This window comes from Sinohyriopsis cumingii, chromosome 14 (genome assembly GCF_028554795.1).
Source record: "Sinohyriopsis cumingii isolate HCF-2022 chromosome 14, ASM2855479v2, whole genome shotgun sequence".
NCBI classification, from domain to species: domain Eukaryota; kingdom Metazoa; phylum Mollusca; class Bivalvia; order Unionida; family Unionidae; genus Sinohyriopsis; species Sinohyriopsis cumingii.
The window spans coordinates 3326827-3347748 of record NC_142974.1 but is presented as its reverse complement, the minus strand read 5'-3'; the positions used below and the strand labels follow the sequence as shown (position 1 = coordinate 3347748).

The 20922-nt window shown below is 34.0% G+C and overlaps 1 protein-coding gene across 6 annotated transcripts in view; it reads left to right on the top strand.

Annotated features, from left to right (window-relative positions):
* The window catches only part of LOC149783106 (uncharacterized), a 78502-nt gene that overhangs the window by 33777 nt on the left and 23803 nt on the right, over positions 1-20922 (top strand). For 4 of the 6 annotated variants that reach the window (XR_016413545.1, XR_016413544.1, XR_016413546.1 and 1 more), the window contains exon 1: positions 11813-13173. The exons of 1 other annotated variant lie outside the window; for it this stretch is intronic. Coding sequence is in view for 2 of the 5 variants with exons in the window: in XM_089931323.1 (XP_089787449.1) it covers positions 11982-13173 (1192 nt within the window). In the remaining 3 variants the exon portion in view is untranslated. Of the gene's footprint in view, positions 1-4127; positions 4149-11812; positions 13174-20922 lie in introns of those variants that run through there. One more of the 6 variants, XM_089931324.1, reaches the window with a different exon arrangement.

Below are 20922 nucleotides of genomic sequence, written 5' to 3'. Positions count from 1 at the left end.
ATGTTACTGCATTTTTATGGGAAAATATGAACGAATTTTTCGGATGGAAATACTGCACGACCTTGGGAATGCAGTATATCCATCCGACAAAACGAGTTCATATTTTCCCATAGAAATGCAGTAACCTTTTTATTATATGCTCATTTTCTTATTCTACCTAAGACTTAATTATGTAAACAAAAATACACTACACGAAACAGAGTAACTGAATGTATGTCGTATTCCAAACTAAATACACAAGCGCAGATTCATCATTACACAACAGCAAAAGTATTAATGTGCACATAACTCCGCCCTGATAAATTTGAACTAAGTCGCGTGCTAGACATAGCTTTGAAAAGAAAATGGCGTTTTGGTCTATTTAAAATTGAAAAGTTGGAGCCATATTTTGAATGAATGCGCATTGCTACAACTTTTCCATTTGATCTGGAATGAATAGATTCTGGTATTTTTGTCGTTTCTACGAAATTTTGTGTTTATAAACTGTATTTATGCACCAGTTCTACATGAAGTACATCGGATTTCAGCGGCGATAGAGCAGCGTGTTGATATCTGCAAGTGTTTCTGTTCTGCCGTTGAATGTTTGAAATCATAATGTAGGAAAAATATGAAGACTTTCAATTGCAATTATCAAAAAGACGCTATGGATTATAATGTTTATTTCATTTTGAGTGCAGTATGGAGGATGTAATTGCACTTGGAATATAATCGAAATTACAGTACAATTTCGAAATGTGTAATCAAGCTTGAGAACCCATGACAGGGCTCATATAATTCGGATTTGCAGAACTAAGAGAGTACAATTTGAGGAAATTCAAGATGTAAAAATCTAAGTATATTTTTTGATATTCTTATCACCAGCTAAAGAAGACAGTTTATGCCTTGTCACTTACATGCTATTTGTAAGGACCCTGTCTGGCGTCAATAGCTAGCCTAAATCCGAAACATTGTATCAAAAAAGTTAAAGCGGAATGTGCCAAATGTGGCAGTCCACGAAACATCTGCTTTAGTTCATTCAGTTGGTTTACTTCATCCGCAGACAAATAAAATAAATCAAAAGTGATGGCGTCTGCGTCCATTGTTTGTTTACAATAGAAAGTAGTTCATGTATTCACGTGAGTTCAGTATGAATTGCACGCTAGTTCAATATCGTAAAATACTGAACGATTCTGACAATATAAAGTTAATGGAGAAAAAAATGAGCATATATTAATATCATCTTCTCAACATATTTAAAACAGTTCTGTTTTGTCTTTCGTGTACGTCCGTCCGTCCCGTCTCGTCACGTTATGTCCAGTTTCACCTGTCGCGAATTTCATTTCTACTCAGTAACTTCTCAAACCAAATTTAATATGAGGTTTTCGTAAAGGTCATGTTCCATTTCCATATTTTTGCAGCAAAATGTAATGGAGCTTTGCATCAAAATATTACTGTTGCATGACATCGTGGATTCAAATTAAATTGGTATGCTGTTTTTTTTTTACATTAGAAGACCTAGTTCAAGGCATTTTTCTAAATTCCTTGAAAATGTAATAAAGTTCTAGTCCATTGTTTAACTAAGAACGTTGTCCATGAAAAAATAATGGAGTTCTAGTCCCTGTTTAACTAAAAACGTTGTCCATGAAAATGTAATTGAGTTCTAGTCCCTGTCTAACTAAGAGCATTGTCCATGAAAATGTAATGGAGTTCTAGTCCCTGTTTAACTAAGAACGTTATCCATAAAATATAATGAAGTTCTAGTCCCTGTTTAACTAAAAACGTTGTCCATGAAAATGTAATGGAGTTCTAGTCCCTGTCTAACTAAGAACGTTGTCCATGAAAATGTAATGGAGTTCTAGTCCCTGTCTAACTAAGAACGTTGTCCATGAAAATGTAATAGATTTCTAGTCCCTGTTTAACTAAGAACGTTATCCATAAAATATAATGAAGTTCTAGTCCCTGTCTAACTAAGAACGTTGTCCATGAAAATGTAATGGAGTTCTAGTCCCTGTTTAACTAAGAACGTTATCCATAAAATATAATGAAGTTCTAGTCCCTGTTTAACTAAAAACGTTGTCCATGAAAATGTAATTGAGTTCTAGTCCCTGTCTAACTAAGAGCATTGTCCATGAAAATGTAATGGAGTTCTAGTCCCTGTTTAACTAAGAACGTTATCCATAAAATATAATGAAGTTCTAGTCCCTGTTCAACTAAAAACGTTGTCCATGAAAATGTAATGGAGTTCTAGTCCCTGTCTAACTAAGAACGTTGTCCATGAAAATGTAATGGAGTTCTAGTCCCTGTTTAACTAAGAACGTTATCCATAAAATATAATGAAGTTCTAGTCCCTGTTCAACTAAAAACGTTGTCCATGAAAATGTAATGGAGTTCTAGTCCCTGTCTAACTAAGAACGTTGTCCATGAAAATGTAATGGAGTTCTAGTCCCTGTCTAACTAAGAACGTTGTCCATGAAAATGTAATGGAGTTCTAGTCCCTGTCTAACTAAGAACGTTGTCCATGAAAATGTAATAGATTTCTAGTCCCTGTTTAACTAAGAACGTTATCCATAAAATATAATGAAGTTCTAGTCCCTGTCTAACTAAGAACGTTGTCCATGAAAATGTAATGGAGTTCTAGTCCCTGTTTAACTAAGAACGTTTTCCACGAAAATGTAATGGAGTTCTAGTCCCTGTTTAACTAAGAACGTTTTCCATGAAAATGTAATAAAGTTGTAGTCCCTGTTTAACTAAGAATGTTGTCCATGAAAATGTAATGGAGTTCTAGTCCCTTTCTAGTCCCCGTTTAACTAAGAACGTTGACCATGTCCTGCTGATATCTAAATAAGGCTTGCTGAGGTCAAAATAAGGCCTGTTGATATCCAAGTAAGGCCCGCCGGGATATACATAAGGCCTGCTGATATAAAAAGGCATGTTGATATCAAAATAAGGCCTGCTGATTTCAAAATAAGGCCTGCTGAGATAAAAAAAGGGCCCAAATTTTCAAGATAAAGAGTATGCTCTTAATGTTGTATAAATTTCGTAGGACTTCAAATAATAATAATAATAACAAATATTCCTTAAAATAACGACATATGCATTCTCCTCATAATTGCCAATACCATCATATTACCTTTTATTAAAAACCTATCAATTTTCTACCCATGAATGAGCAAACAAATTTAGCTTAAAATCCGAAAAATAGGAAAACAATACTGTTGCTTTCTGATTCCGTAGTACCATATTCTCAGACAAGGATGGGTTTGTTCTTTCCTCGAGGTTTCTTGGTTACAAGTTAACAAGCGTTATCAACTATGTCATAGCCTCACTTGACAAACAAATGGAAATGAGTAGCATTTTCTTTAACAAATCTGTCTCACCAAGTTCCAACGATTTGTTCAGTCCTGCTGTAAATAACTGTTCAAATAACGCCGTCATTCCCATGCCAAGTCCCTTATAGGAACCTCTCACAATGTCCCGCCAGAAATAGTTCAAACGATATTAGCGCGGCCTTGGATATAAACTTTCCTAGTTATTCAGTTAGTGGAATCTTCTGTGATTAAAAAATTGAAAATGTAAAGATAGCTGTAAATCACATATATAGGTCTCCTGCCCCATACATTGAAGAAATCGTGTTATATAAAATGATAGTAGTGAAAAGAGTAGCTCGGTCACACGCGAGGCATTCATAAAAATTGATATTCATGTACCCCAAAAAATGAAATTCGGTTTATAACTTTAGATGAAGTTCATGTCAGAAACGTTGAAATCGTTAACAAATTTCTTTTGTTCAGTTAAGTTTTGGTATTTTAAAAAAATATTTTTATCTGAAAATAACAATAAATATAATTATCACAGTAATTTGATCTTGTTTGCTAGATCACGTTTGTTGTCAGCATGAGAAAATCCAGATCGTGACTCGACACTTCTTGTTTCGCAACGATCGTGATTTTCTGATTCAGACAACTCGACTTGATCTAGTAATCAAGACGGCATTACTGTTAAATTATTGTAGTTATTATCGTTATCATCATCATTATTATTATTATTATTATTATTATTATCATCGTCATTATTATTATTATTATTATTATTATTGTATCTCTCGAGGCTTGATACTTTTCTTTCTTCTCCTTTGGTCTTTTTTTCAGGTAAAAATACTAATTTAAAAGGTAACTTATAGGTAAAATTTCATTTTTCATCCAGACATGTGTAGACATTACAGCCTAGCTCAGTTACTAGACTTTTTGTTAATCTCTGGTAAATCTGGGATACAATTTGCTTAATAGTTTTTTTATTATTACACCGCTTGCTTCTGAGATGGATTTTTTTTTTGTTTCACACGTTATTATCGTATTCCATTATATTCTACGTCTGTGTTTCTTGGCGTCGGTAATAATAAATATGTATTACTCCATTTATATAGTATTCTGAACTCAAGGGTTTCAAACGCTGCATGCAAGCACACTTATAAATTAAACATTTATCTGTTTAAAATTCTTATCCATTTTAAAACAAAACAAACAACACCAACAAAAAAACTGACATGAGAAATTATTTGGTATATATACAAAATATATTTGATTGCTTATACCATTTTCAGCTTGATAAGTAAAATTATGATATTTCGTTGTATTATATCCAGGGTTAGAACAATCTGACTACAGCATAGTAGAATGAAAGATACCAGTCACATGGAAACTTTCTTTACTTTTGAGAGTGACATGGACGCTTTGAGAGTGAAATAGACACTTTGACAGTGATTTCTTGTCTTGTTTTGTTGTTTTTCTTGTCAACGAAAAAAATAAAAACATTTTTAAAAAATTTATTGAAAAATTAAAATGTTTAAACGAAAATACCAAAAGACACGTGTTGTCTGAGATTTTTTTAATTAAGTATAACTTCTTATGGCAAGAGGCCAGAGAAGCATCTGGAACATTCTGAAATACTAACACAACCTGTTGATGGATAACCTAACTGACTGACTAAACACACGAAGATGATTATTTACCAACATGCATATTTAAAATACAGTTATCAACCTTAAACACGTACCTAGATTGTTTCAGTATAGATCGCACGAGATTTTACTAACACCAATGATATTATTCCCTTAATGTTGCACTTCGTAGCGTAATACTCTCAGTCGGGACACCTCGTGGCTTTTCTGTCGGAAGTACTTCAGTGGAGCGATAAGTAAAACAGGCACAATTGCTGGAAGATAGCGGTGAACTGAATCACACGCTAAGCTCGCCTGACAAAATTGAACCTTGTCAAAAGCATTATGGTACCATTATGGAATTATCTGCACAAGTGCAGGCAGTGAAAGAATGTTCTCAAATGAGTTAATAGTTGGAACGAGTAATATGAACTGGTTCGGCCAAATATAAGTAATCTCAGTTGAGTTGTCGCTGTAATGGTGTGTGATCGATTTGAACATCACTTGGACATTCCGTCAGGTCGTGAATAAACATCGTACATAGTTGTAGGAATACATGTCAATTTCATGTGCCTGACGATTTGCTTCTGGCGGTGTGTACCACGTATGTTACAACGGCAAAGACCGAAATGGCTCCAATTGTGATTTTGTCTCCTTCCGCTGCCATGTTTCATGAGAACGAGAGCAGTTTAGAATATAGTTTTTATCTCTACTTGATGGAAAAGGCCGAAAGTATTCCTATTGGGTGTGTGATGTGTGCCCATGACGTCATTTGGTAAACACAGTAATATAACCACCATGTCGGCCAATTCTGCGCGTTAGGCAATTCTGCGCAATGATAAGTCATTCCCGTAAACATTGGATCACGTGTTATTTTGGTTCAAAAATCCATTTTGTATCAAGAAAGAACGATCGTACTTTAATTAAGAAAAGTGATGTTCATAAAGTGTACAAAAATATTCCACATTTCGACTCGAAAGGCATATAAAATATGATTTCTATATGTCAGCATGAAAATCCTATTTACTATGTATCTTTTAGAATAATACAAATAAATACATTATATAAAAGATGGAACTGTATACCTTAAAAAATTCTGCATCTTAATCCAAGTTTCCAATTTTGCAAGAACTTGTCCCACACGTACAATATCGTCTGCTACCCAAGATGTGAACTTGCCGCTAGAACGGCTTTCTCAAGAAATTTCCCAGCGTATAGTCTGTTTCTAATTTTTTTTAGTAATTTTTCCCCATAAACAAGACGTTGTAAACACATTACATCCTATTCATTGTTGTTTCTCTTCCACATAATAGCTTATTTTTTATATATAAAATGTTGAACTTAACTAATTTGTTTAACAAGATCGATTTAGTTTGCTTAATATCTCTTGCCATTTATTGGTATTGTTACGTTGGATTTTGTCAAACTAGCTTTAAACCTGACCTAGTTAATTGACTGAATTGCTGACAGGAACAGTCGCATTGCAGTATTTTATTTTCGTCAATAGGTCAAATTCGGTATGCGTTTGGACTTCAATATTAGAAACGGAAATCTTAGGTGCGCAGAAATGCCCGACTGCATTATATATGTAATGATGGCTCCTGTAGTATTCTGAGCTGCTTTTACGATCGTTCGCGGAAAGGGCTGAGTGTGTTTCGATTGACCATGCACTATTAACACGTAACATTTAGCAGGCTTTTTTAAAAGCATGTTTCGTAAGAAACCTTTTATACATTGATTTAAAAAAAATTACTAACAATTATGATTGTGTTAGGGTGAAAAGCTTCAGAGTTTCATTAGTTATAAAATCACTTGTTCGGAATCTGTTTCAGTGTTGGCTAATTCCTGTATCATTTAAACTTTAGTATGTAAAATGATACACATTTATTAAAAAAATGTACGTATAGATATCATATTTTATGTATAATCGTAGCAGTTATTTCAGTGTTCGAAATTGTTTAGTATATCTTCTAATGCGACTGCCAACAAAAGATTTGATTGTAATATAAGCAAGGCAGAAAATAAAACACAATCACAACAGGACCTAACATGGTTAGATTTGAATATGTCATTGGTAAGTACATTCAGTGCATACAAATTTTTGCAAATTAACTTTTATTATCGTGGTCGCTATGACATTTTTGATAAGAAAACATGAAATATTTAAGTCTATAGAACGTACATATTTAAGTCTATAGGACGTACATATTTAAGTCTATAGGACGTACATATTTAAGTCTATAGGACGTACATATTTAAGTCTGTAGGACGTACATATTTATGTTCCCTAAATGACTAAAATAAGTAAATGAAATGAAATTTCCAGTCTCTGTGTCATAGTTCTATTCAGTTTCTCGAAATTAGACTTATATTCTCTTTATGCTATTACCTTTGCACAAAAGATGCTTCTTTTCTCTCCTTCACACAAACGGTACATATAAGCGTTTCTATCCTTCACACAAACGGTACATATAAGCGTTTCTATCCTTCACACAAACGGTACGTATAAGCGTTTCTATCCTTCACACAAACGGTACGTATAAGCGTTTCTATCCTTCACACAAACGGTACATATAAGAGTTTCTATCCTTCACACAAACGGTACATACAAGCGTTTGCCTGTGACGTACTGCATAATTTGTGCTTGCTGGCAGTAGAAACACAGCATAGAAGAGTCAAGAATCCCTGTCTGAAATCATGATGCACTATATACATTTTGCTTGTCGGCTGTAGAAGCTTAGCATAGAAGAGTCTAAAATCATGAGTTTTACCGTACCCGATAATATATCCAACAATAAGCTCGAAAAATGTATCACCAAGCTTCACCACTCACTGTCAATGCTAACTCTTGAACTTTGACCTTTTTATATGTAACTTTCAAAAACAGGGAATGCCTTGATAGGTAAAGAACTGGGAAATATAAGATTCTGGGAAATGTGGGATTATATATGAACAAATACACCCTCGGCTTTTCAATCCTTTACTGAACATACAAAACTAGTGTGTTCCTTGAGAAAGTCAAATCTCAATCAACGAAAGCCTTTTTATATTTTCATTGCATTCATGGTCAGATGAAATCTGTATGATCTTGCGATCAGTGTTAAAAAATGTGTGGAACTCTTACAGAGAGTGTTTTATTACAAACTGTCAGTACACAAGAACATTATGTTACGAATGAAGGTTCTGTTATAAATGAAGTCGTCACATTGCAAGCGACACAAATGGTAAAACTGACTAATATGTATCTTAGAATATAAATACTCATTAAAATGACCAATAGGTGTTATGTGATAAGAACACTCATTAAAATGACCAATAAGTGTCATGTGATAAGAACACTCATTAAAAATTACCAATAGGTATAATGTGCTAAGGACACTAATGAAATTGACCAATCGGTGTCACGTGATAAAAACACTCAATAAAAATTACCAATAGGTGTCATGTGATAAGAATACTCATTAAATCTGGAATAAATCATACAGTAAGCTTTAAACATTTGGAATGATTAGGTAGTCCAAAACGTCACTTATTTTCAACTTATCAGAAAGTTTTAAAAAATCAAGGAAACAAATACTTGATTCTAATACCTGTTTAAAGGAATCATTGCAACACTATTTTCATATCCTGTTCAAGTAAGATCTTGATGATGGTTTGTGTAGTTTTGTTTTCCGGACAATACATTTATCAAAACTGGTGACTGATTGAACTTTTCAGTAGTAATGGTATAGCGTTTACTGGTCTAAAATACATTCCCGTATTAATGGTATACTCTTTTTTTGGTCTAAAGGACTTGTCTGTAGAAATGATATAACTTTTTTATTGTTATATAAAAAATAAATGGAGGAAGAATATTGACTTTGTTATCATAGATTGAATGAAAATGTTTATTTTTGGAGATAAGGCATAATCTGGTTACATTTTAAGTAAGGTTCTAATTCCAAGGTCATGAATCATTAGTATTTGTCTTCTTGCACTTGCATGTATGGTCCTCGTATTTATTGGTCTTCTTGCACTTGCATGTGTGTTCCTCGTTTTAATGGGTCTTCTTGCACTTGCATGTGTGCTTCTCGTTTTTATTGGTCTTCTTACACTTGTATGTATGGTCCTCGTATTTATTGATCATCTTGCACTTGCATGTGTGGTCCTCATATTTATTGGTCTTCGTACACTTTCATACATGGTCCTTATATTGATTGGTTTTCTTGCACGTGTATATATGGTCCTCGTATTTATTGGTCTTCTTGCACTCGCATCTATGGTCATCGTATTTATCGGTCTTCGTACACTTCCATACATGGTCCTCGTATTTATTTGTCTTCATACAGTTGCATGTATGGTCCTCGTATTTTTTGGCCTTCGTACACTTCCATACATGGTCCTCGTATTTATGTGTCTTCTTGCACTTGCATGAATGGTCTTCGTATTTATTGGTCTTTTTGCATTTGCATGTGTGTTCCTCGTATTTATTGGTCTTCTTGCACTTGCATGTGTGATCCTCGTATTTATTGGTCTTCTTGCACTTGCATGTGTGATCCTCGTATTTATTGGTCTTCTTGCACTTGCATCTGTGATCCTCGTATTTATTGGTCTTCTTGCACTTGCATGTGTGGTCCTCGTATTTATTGGTCATCGTACACTTCCATACATGATCCTCGTTTTTATTTGTCTTCTTGCACTTGCATGTATGGTCCTGGTATTTATTGGTCTTCATACACTTCCATACATGGTCCTCGTATTTATTTGTCTTCTTGCACTTGCATGTATGGTCCTCGTATTGATTGGTCTTCGTACACTTCCATGCATGGTCTTTATATTTATTTGTCTTCATACAATTGCATGTATGGTCTTCGTATTTATTGGTCTTCTTGCACTTGCATGTGTGATCCTCGTATTTATTGGTCTTCTTGCACTTGCATGTGTGGTCCTCGTATTTATTTGTCTTCTTGCACTTGCAGGTGTGGTCCTCGTTTTTATTGGTCTTCTTGCACTTGCATGTATGGTCCTCGTATTGACTGGTCTTCGTACACTTCCATACATGATCCTCGTATTTATTTGTCTTCTTGCAATTGCATGTATGGTCTGCGTCTTTATTGGTCTTCGTACACTTCCATGCATGGTCTTCATATTTATTTGTGTTCATACAGTTGCATGTATGGTCCTCGTATTTATTGGTCTTCGTACACTTCCATACATGATCCTCGTATTTATTTGTCTTCTTGCAATTGCATGTATGGTCTGCGTCTTTACTGGTCTTCGTACACTTCCATACATGGTCCTCGTATTTATTTGTCTTCTTGCACTTGCATGTATGGTCCTTGTATTTATTGGTCATCGTACACTTCCATACATGATGCTCGTATTTATTTGTCTTCTTGCACTTGCATGTATGGTCTTCGTCTTTACTGGTCTTCGTACACTTTCATACACGGTCCTCATATTTATTTGTCTTCATACAGTTGCATGTATGGTCCTCGTATTTATTGGTCTTCGTACACTTTCATACATGGTCCTCGTATTTATTTGTCTTCTTGCACTTGCATGTATGGTCCTTGTATTTATTGGTCTTCGTACACTTCCATACATGGTCCTGATATTTATTGGTCTTCATACACTTCCATACATGATCCTCGTATTTATTTGTCTTCTTGCACTTGCATGTGTGGTCCTCGTAATTATTGGTCTTCGAACACTTTCATACATGGTCCTTATATTTACTGGTCTTCTTACACTTGCATGTATGGTCCTCGCATTTATTGGTGTTCTTCTACTTGCATGTATGGTCCACGTATTTATTGGTCGTCTTCCACTTAAACGTATGGTCCTCAAATGTATTGGCCTTCATACACTTGCATGTATGGTTCTCGAATTTATTGGTCTTCATACACTTCCACGTAACGTCCTCGTATTTATTGGTATTCGTACACTTGTAAGGTTCTCGTATGTATTCTTTTGTTTTAAAATTTTAAGGATTTTCGTTATTCAGAAATTCTGAAAATATTTCTAAGGTCATTTTAGACATATCATCGGAACAACAAATACATAAATAAATAAAACATATGTAATAGTGAAGGCAGTGATTTCATGAAATAGTATGACTATATGAGTGATTTCATTAAATAGTATGACTATATGAGTGATTTCATTAAATAGTATGACTATATGAGTGATTTCATTAAATATTATGACTATGGGGCGATTTCATTAAATAGTATGACTATATGAGTGATTTCATTAAATATTATGACTATAGGGGCGATTTCATTAAATAGTATGACTATATGAGTGATTTCATTAAATAGTATGACTATAGGAGCGATATCATTATGTAGAATGATTATAGGAGAGATGATGTTGTGCAAGACAAATGGGAGATGCTGCCAGTGTGCAATGTGATAAGTATCCGTATTGTTTCTAGAGAATTCGTCTGCAGGTTAATATCTTATTCTGATCTTGTGTTACTATGATCAATTAGTAATGACGATTTATATTTTATATATACCTTACTATTATCAGAAAATTAATGGAATACCAAAATATTATTTGTAAAAGTTGGGCATTTTCATGATGTCTGAAAAAATGTTTGAAACAATCGTCAATCTTGTACGGAACTAATATTCAAGATTTTCTTTTATGTGATTTAATGCAAAGGCAATGCTTTTATAATACTGTGGTATGCTTATGAATTATGGCGTTCTTCTTTTCAGTATATTTATTTAACATCATTTTACCAAATTGTACACTCACAACTATTTATCCTCCATATGATTGAAATACTATAACTAGCGAGACTGTACTAACGAGACTGTGCTAACGAGACTGTACTAACGATGTAAAATAACTCCAAATATTAACAGTCACTTACTTGGAAGACTCGAGGAAACAAACAGAAACAGTCACTTACTTGGAAGACACGAGGAATCAAACAGACGAAGTCGCTTACTCGGAAGATACGAACAATCAAATAGGCGAAGTCACTTACTTGGAAGATACGAAGGATCAAACAGACGAAGTCACTTACTTGGAAGACACGAAAAATCAAACAGACGAGCAGGGAACGTCAAAAATGAATGTTACAATAGAGCATAGACTTGAATCAAAAGAAACGAAAAACGACGAGGCAGCTATCGATATGATGTCGGAAAGAAATAACGAAAAGGAGAACGAAACTGCCGAATTGGTAAATTATCCATTATCGCCTATATCAAAGTCATCCAGAGGGGAGGAAGACTTTTTTCTCAATGAAAACGACGAAGGGAAGAAACTGGAGAAGACAAATCAAATATATACCTCTCCGATTCAAAGTGTAAAGAAAACTTCCGAAGGCGTCAATAGAGACTTGGAAGACGGACAAGCGACAGTAAGCCCATCAAGGGATGGCGCGAAACCACCCATACAAAATATGTCTAAACCAGTTAATGTCTCAGACTCCGAAAAATTGGAAGTGGATGACAAGGATGAACAATCTTCACGCACTTCTAGCGAAGACTCGGTTTCAGAGCTTCGATTTACATCAACTAATGGGGAAAAGGGGAACGAGGCATATAATTTGAACGACTCTTACGACAAATTATCGCCTAAACATGGCGAACTCCAACAGCAAGAGGACGAGGTGGGTACACATAACAGTAGTTCCAACAAAGACGAGGTCATACCAGAACGACAAGAACATACAGCTGAAATGTCAGCGGAACAGGATACTTTTCCCGATGAGGGAACTTCAGACGAGTCAGTCTATACGGGACATAAATTGAAAACAATTTCAAATCAACAAAAATTGGAACCAATGGCAGAAAAGAAAGATATTAAGGGACCTATACACGATAGTCCACATTCAAAAATCAGTGAAAATGACAAAAAAAGCTTGGTAAAAGACGCTAGATTAGAATTGGCCGTAAAGAGGAAAAACTCTCAAATACAGTTCAGAAACAACTCTCAGACTCAACCCAAAAGCAGTTCCCAAATTCAGTCTGGAAGCGGGATTCAGACTCGTTTGAAAAGCAACTTAAGAAATAATGAAAAGCAAACACCAACTACAGGCCTTTCATTTTCTACAAGAAATGGCCCATCTAATAGGAGTAGTTCTAGAAACAGTGGAACATTGCGGAGAGTAAATGAATCAACACCGTCTGGAAAAGAGATTGTTGCCACGCAACACCAGCGACGCATGACCAAAAGCGCCACACCGACTCTGTTACAGATGAAAACAAGACCCGAAACACGGAGTTCAAGACCATACAGCCAAGCAAGGACAGAAGGTGACAAATTTGAAAACTAAAGAAAGTAGAATGTTAGAATTTTTTACCCCTCGTTTTATACCTGAAATGTTGCATGACAGTAGATCCCGTGCATGAAACGAAGACTCAGGATAGCGCAGCATGTATTTTCTTTCCTCGCCATATAATGGTAGAATATTATAAACTACATAATAATCGCCTTGCGATATTTATATGCATTTATCTATCCATCTACCTATTTAAATAAACCATATCACTTATAGACGGTTTACGTTTAAATAAAATCATGCACTTGTAGGTAGATAATCCAAGAACTACAGAGGTATGCATTTTTAAATATGCTTTACATTTTATACTATTTATAGATTTTAGATTCCTTATCTATTAAAACGTAATTTGTGTAATATCTTTCTGTAATACCTTTGTGTAATATAGTTGTGCCCTTTTTCAATATATATTATATATATATATATATATATATATATATATATATATATATATATATATATATATATATATATATATATATATATATATATATATATATAACTGATAAATACAGAATGGTTCTTGTTCATAAGTTAGTACACAATTAAAATATTTTTGCAAATGATGTTATCCAACAAATGTTTCGTGTGGCCAATAAAATGAAAACAGTTTGTAATTTAGATTTCAAAGTACCATTATTAATTGTATCAAAATGCATGACAAGTCTGCTGGTGACGCTCATTTTGAGTAAGCCCTAAGCTTTCTGCTTTGCTTTAAAATCGCTTGCACCAACCGCACTTAACACTTCTTGCATAACGTCTTCATGCCTAACACGTCTTGCATAACGTCTCCACAATTAACAATCTACTTTCACTGTGTTCCAGCACTCGACAGTCGCATATATTCTTGCGGGATGATTCTGTTGTGACTGCAAAAATGAACTGTATTTTCTTCGAAAGTGCATTAAACATGGGTCAGTGGTAACAAGGGGAACTTTTACATTTTGAACAATCTGCATTTTTTTTTTTTTTACCCATTCGGGTTCCCATTGAAGAAATCATTTTTCGACTGGTGCCTTGCACTGGAGATCTACCAAACACATTGTTTTAAAGAACAGAATTAATTTAGTTACGCTTAACTTTACATTGGTTACCGTACGTACTCGTTTATATGTAGAGTACAACTGCGAACAACATAGTCCTATCGGCCGTCCCATAAGGCAACGACAGATAAGGATATACGGTACATGTTCTACTGATTACTGCAAACAATCTACATAGATGCAGATATACAGATGCATTATGCGACGGCAGCTCTGTGTCTGTGCAATTTGCAGCTGGACTGGACTTTGACGGGTGATGGAACACACGAAACTAACAAGATCTCGTACGATCATTTGCTTTGGTGTAGGATTTTATATTCTTATATTCATACAGCAACCATTTCTTGTAAATAAAAAAACGTAGTCATCTGTATTAGTTCAAAATGAAAATCTTAAAACTTTGCCAAAGGTCAACAGTAAAAGAGGAAGAATGGTTCTAGTGGAAAACAAAACCTGACAGATGCAGTTTTTTGACGAATGATAGGCGTGAAAAGGTAAGAAAGGTGGACAGTGAGAATGAGAATGATTAAAAAAAATGAAATTTATAACACTACCTCATTATTGAGTAGGAACCCTACCTCATTCATTTGTCATTAATACACAAGACCGAGCTGGTGTTTTGTTTTGCATCTTCAACGAAATTGATGTCCTGGACATGAGAGTGCCAGTGTAGTTTTGCCTTGATAATATACTTTTCAGGTTGAGTTGTTGCTGTTTTAGCATTTTAATTTTCTGTATTTACAAAATGTATCAGTAGTTTAAAGATGAATTGATAGTTTACACTTTAGCTTTTTTATAACAAATGTATTGCATACATTTAAAATAAAATAGGAGAAAAAGATTTTATTATTATTATTATTATTATTATTGTTGTTTGTGGCGATCATGATGATTATGACCAGGATATATATATATATATATATATATATATATATATATATATATATATATATATATATATATATATATATATATATATATATATATATATACAAGAATCGAAGAAAATAAAAACGGCACTCGGTGTAACTCTTGTATGTATGTGTTCGAAGGGATGTAACCCCCATAGTTACAGAAAGGTATGGTATTCTTCAGCGCTTATCGAAGACTAGTCCTCGACGCTAATAGTTATGTTTTGGGGGTCAAGGTCTTACTCCGTCAATAACGAAATATCTCACACCCTTGGCAGCCCATAACGACGCTTTTCAACAAGTTCAAGTCATTATTGCTTAGTCAGACTTTACTTACTATGGTGTCTTTTCTAATAAATTAAAATTCTCGCAAGTAAATGGACCTTCTTTTCAAGTTCCGTCGGCCTACAGTTCAATTGGCTGGAATGCGATGGAAGCCGGGAATGCCGAAATCAGTTAAAGGGATGATAAGTATTTGAACGAAACGAAGCTATCAATATTAATTAGGGCGCTCACGGTTATGGATCACTGCTCGGCTAACGTGGGTACGTGGGAAAGCCTGCTAGTAGCTTCTCGTGGGTCGGTGCTTCTTCCCGAGGTTTTCCAGGACACACGGTACTAATTCAACTCCAATAGTAAACATATGGAAACACCATCATATTCAAAATTCAATAACTTAAAATTTCTGGGTGCTGATGATGAGACCTATAATTATCCATGCACATCTAACCTTGGTGCAAGCTTATGTGTGGATAACACCATATGACCCGCGGCATTTTGTTTACATACATGTGCATGAAACACATGTTATTGATTCTGCACCAAATGAATCAGGTCCTACTTTCATTATTGAGTACTCCTGAGTCAAGCCTGTAAGAATGCTAAAATTGCATCAGTAGAAATTTGTCTATATTTTTTTAAAATTACATATAGGATAAGCTCTCAAAAGATATTTTTACTAAAATTTTAATTTTCATTATTAACCAATTAGGGACCACCATACCCGTAAATACTCTATTATTTCTTCACCCATTTCTACACTGGTTCACAGTTCTTCCGTATAATTAGTACCGTGTGTCCTCCAGTGTTCTTCTTCCAGTTATACTGGCCGCCATGTATAGCCGATCTTGTGCTGAAAAATAGCGTTAAACCCTACAACAATATTAATATATTTTTATTCGTTTAGTTAAAAAGACTCATTTCAACTTAATCCGATTTCAGAATTCCCGATTTCCGTCGTATTCCAGTCAACTAAAATGTAGGCCAACGGAACTTCAAAAAAAAACAACGGAACTTCAAAAAAAACAAACAAAAAAAACAAGAAAAAAAGAAAACAAACCCCGTCCATTTGCTTGGTTTAAACATAAACAACACGATAGTATTAGGAGCCCCCTTTCGACAATCAGGTTCGAAATTATAATTGATGATTGAAGTTACGAAGTTTTGTACAGTTTTTGATGATTAATGAGGTCATTCACTTTTAAAACGGGTGGGTGGGGGGTACAAACTGCAAGGGAAGTATAAGGCTGATATTAAAGTCATTGTGACGTCAGATGGGTTATTTGGACGTAGCAACAATAAAGGGCTTGAGGGCAGTTCATAATGGCCATTATTTACATGCGAAGGACGTTCAGATTTACTTTTTCAGAATATATCTCCACTAGAAGGCTGCTTTGACCCGATGGTAATATAAATCCGTACACCGCCCTTGTGCACTGATACACGTTGACTGGATTCTACTTTATGTCTATTATAAGAGATTGAAATCTAATCAGAAACTTGGTATGAACAACAGTGTAAGGCGGTTCAGACTGAGTTCATTATGACAATATCGATATATTATGACGTCCGCCACGTACAAAAATGTAATGTCGTCAGCTCTGCGCTTCATCTCTTCCGTTAAAGAAATTCTGTCATTTTCCTCCTACGTAAAATCTTAACATTTTTATTTAAAGTCATTGTTGAGAAAAAAACGCAGAAGTGCCATATAAACTGGGCTTGATACGGATATCAATGCTTACGGTTTCTTCATGTGTCATTTTACCACCAAATTTACAGCGATGTGGCGGTGGCACCATCCTTCCAAAGGAGCGTGCTTCAGCAATAATACAATGGAGTGATACAACGTAGAAATGAGGCAAATATCCAAAAAGGGCGGATAATTTATTCACAGACTAGAGGCAAATTAGAATAAAAATTTGCATTATTTACCATCCTTCAGTCAAAGGAAGACATCATTCATATTTAAAGAGGCATTAATAGAGTTGTATGTCGCAAATATTGGAATATTGTAGCGATTGTCATATATATATATATATATATATATATATATATATATATATATATATATATATATATATATATAATCAATTATGTATTTTTTTTTCCTTTTATAATTATGAAATTTCTTAAGCAAATAATTTCAGTAATATTTCTATGGGACAACGTTACATGAATCAGAAGAAAAATAATATTTTAAGATACTGCTAGTTTGACTAGTCCCAGAATTGAGCCATGCTATATGCGACTGGTATACAGCATGATTAAGACTGGTATACATCGTGATTAAGACTGGTATACCGCGTGATTAAGACTAAGCCTCATTGGCTGTTTTCTATATGTAATACCTACACATATTCTTACTGTCATTTATATTTCTGCATGTTAAGGATGGACGACGTGGGATCCCCTATCTCCTCTACCTGCTTTTTCTAAATCAGTCTGGAATTTTGGGGAAGTGTTTGCTGTAGCTTATTGTCTCTTATTATTATCTCTTCATTTACCTATTATCTGTCTACGTCAAGCTATCCTTCGTCGTTAATGTACCCTTTCTTATGCACGATTCAACTGGTGTAGTTATCACAGTATTTGCTGCCTTGTACAGGAAACGGTGTATGTTTGCCTATTATAAAAGTATGTTTCTTCAGTACTAACTAATCACACTGGTGGTCACTCCTCTTACTAACTCTGTGGAGGAAATACCCTGTCACTTATGCCTGGAGTATATTAGTATCATTTTTACATTCCTAAAAGTGTATATGAATTTCTGTCAAATATTGTCTACCCTCTCGTGGTTACTTCAGCGTCGCCACGTTCGTGGTATTGTTTATAATTTCATAACTAGACGAAAAAATGTAGAGACCTATTAGGTCTTTAAAAATATTTTTGCTAAATCTCTGTAAAACCAATTTAGTTGGCTTATGTCATTTAAATTAAGGTCCTATTTTCTCAAAATATATTATAATTTTAACTGTAACGTGTCATTGTATTTTAGCTGACTGCAGAACTGATACTAAAATCATAGGTCAAATTTTCGTGAGCGTATCTCCAACTGCCTTGTCCCTCAAATAACGGTGACAATTTGCCTAAAGATTGGTATATACCAAGTCAGTTGATTTAGCACATCATTATTCGAAGACTCATGATAAATGCAGCCAATTGCAAATATTTATTTTCTTGCTCTCTGTGTTTTTCACAATGGTAACATTTCTTAATGATAGAGATTAGGATAGAACTTACGCCAGAGTTGTCTTAGAGTCAAGTATAGACTTAATACACTCTGTTGGTTAATTAATTTCAGAAATTAATTTCCGTGAATTGGATTGTTGAATTGCAAAAGTAAGTTGAATTCATATATTTCATATATAAGTAAAACTGGTAAAATCAAGGCAGGAGTCAGCATTACGAAATTTCTAACTCAAGTTCAGACTTAATTAATAATGATGTAATTGACAACGTCAGAACATCGACCAGTCTACGTCAGTAGTGTTAGTTACGTATGTGCATTTTTTAATAAAAGAAATTTACTGCGACATTTTTAACAGTAATGTGAGATAACTCTTAATTTTTCATATTACTATTATTTTTGTCGATTCAGGGTATAGACTTTTATTTTTTTTCCCCAATTAACCAAGGCCAGAACTGTCGAGTAATAGGAATGGCCACTTTATTTTGATTATTGTATTACGAGTCTAATGACTTTAAATAAATAATAGAAAAGAATGGGAAGCAAAAAGCTTGTAAAATTCAACAAATAACTTATTTCCCTTGAATGCAAAGTGAAACATGTAAAAAGAACGTACGGTATTGCGAAATAAATCCCATAAAATCTAGACTTGCAGACACAGGTTCTAATAATTAAAGTTCAGAATAAACTTTAGTGGAAATCCAACTTAAATCCAACGCTGGAAGTGTTGATGTGCCTGTGGTGGCCCGTGTCAGTGTGTTATGCCAACAGCTTTTTTTTAAAAATCACAATGATACAATCCAAGAACAAATTTTTATTTGAAATTTCACTATAAATCCAAGTTTCTATTTCCAAGAATGTTATTTGTGATGAGCACTTTGTATTTCCGGTTAATATATAAGTTAGGTAAATAAACTCCAGCCCAAATGAAACACCGGACATTGCAATGATTCTGCCTCAAGATTTTAGATCACGAATGAATAACTTCTGGGGGGAAGAAAACAAGGTGATATGGTTCTCTACTTGACCTTAGGTCAGAATGAACATTTTCTAAGGAAAAACTATTACCTAATGGAAAATTTCATCCTAGATGGTTCCCATTGTTTACAAAATAAAATCTTAGTTATAGTTAGAAGGTCTGTTACTAAAATTATAATACAGAATGTGGAATAGATCAGATAGGCAATGCATATTTATAGAGGAATTCATATAAGTTAGTCCCGGACCCAAATAAATGTTTACTTTTGTTGATAATACTCCTAATATTAAACCCATACTCTTAGAGAAAATACTGGTTATGTATTAGTTCCTTACAAAATAAAAAAAAAACCAGTGGTTCAGGTATAGTATAAAATGAGGTTAATTTTGGAGAAAGTCATGTTTAACATACAATTATCGATAACATACAATGAAATTAAAAATATACGTGACCCAGGTGCGAACTAACTATACAATGTAAAATATATATATATATATATATATATATATATATATATATATATATATATATATATATATATATATATATATATATATATATATATATATATCTTATCGTTGTGAATGATTACTGAAGTATTTTGTTTTTAAATAATAAAGCGTAACAAATAACTTTCACTGTCAATCAATTAAATATCAGTAATATAAGATTTACAGATCGTTTAAAGGAATCGAAAGATAATTTCCTAATCTGGTGATTCAAATACACGACCGTGGTATAATACCGTGGTATAAAACTCGAATCTTGCAAAATGTTGTAGTCATTAGCATTTCGGCTAAAAGTTAGACATATTAAACAAAATCTAATTTTCAGAAATCACAAAAAAACACTCGAGTTTTTATTTCTCAATTTTTAGACTGTGTAAAGTATCTTCGCCGTAATTATTACTCTCCAACAATTTTTATTTCACTTGAAAGATAGTAGATGTGACAAGGTTTGGTTATTGTTTCTGAATAATTTTTTTTTATGTTCAGACAGTTTTAAGCATGGATGGTGGGGATAGGGTACAAGTATTCCATTTAAGACAAACCTTTAGTGTTTATTATTTTGCTCCCCTGCATGACCCTCCAAATCAGTCGCTATAATTTTGCACCTTATTTCCAATTCAGCATCCTTTTTGTTTTTCGTTGCAGTGCCTTGTTGTGTCACCATATGATTTGTATCAGTAACAGCTAGAGTTTGTCTTTTTTGAGACAACATGAGATCTTCTATAGAAACGATTGTCTAAAAGAAACAAGGGCAAATTTTTATGTATTACCATAAAACAATACAGTATGCTGAGGGAAACATATTTATATATTTA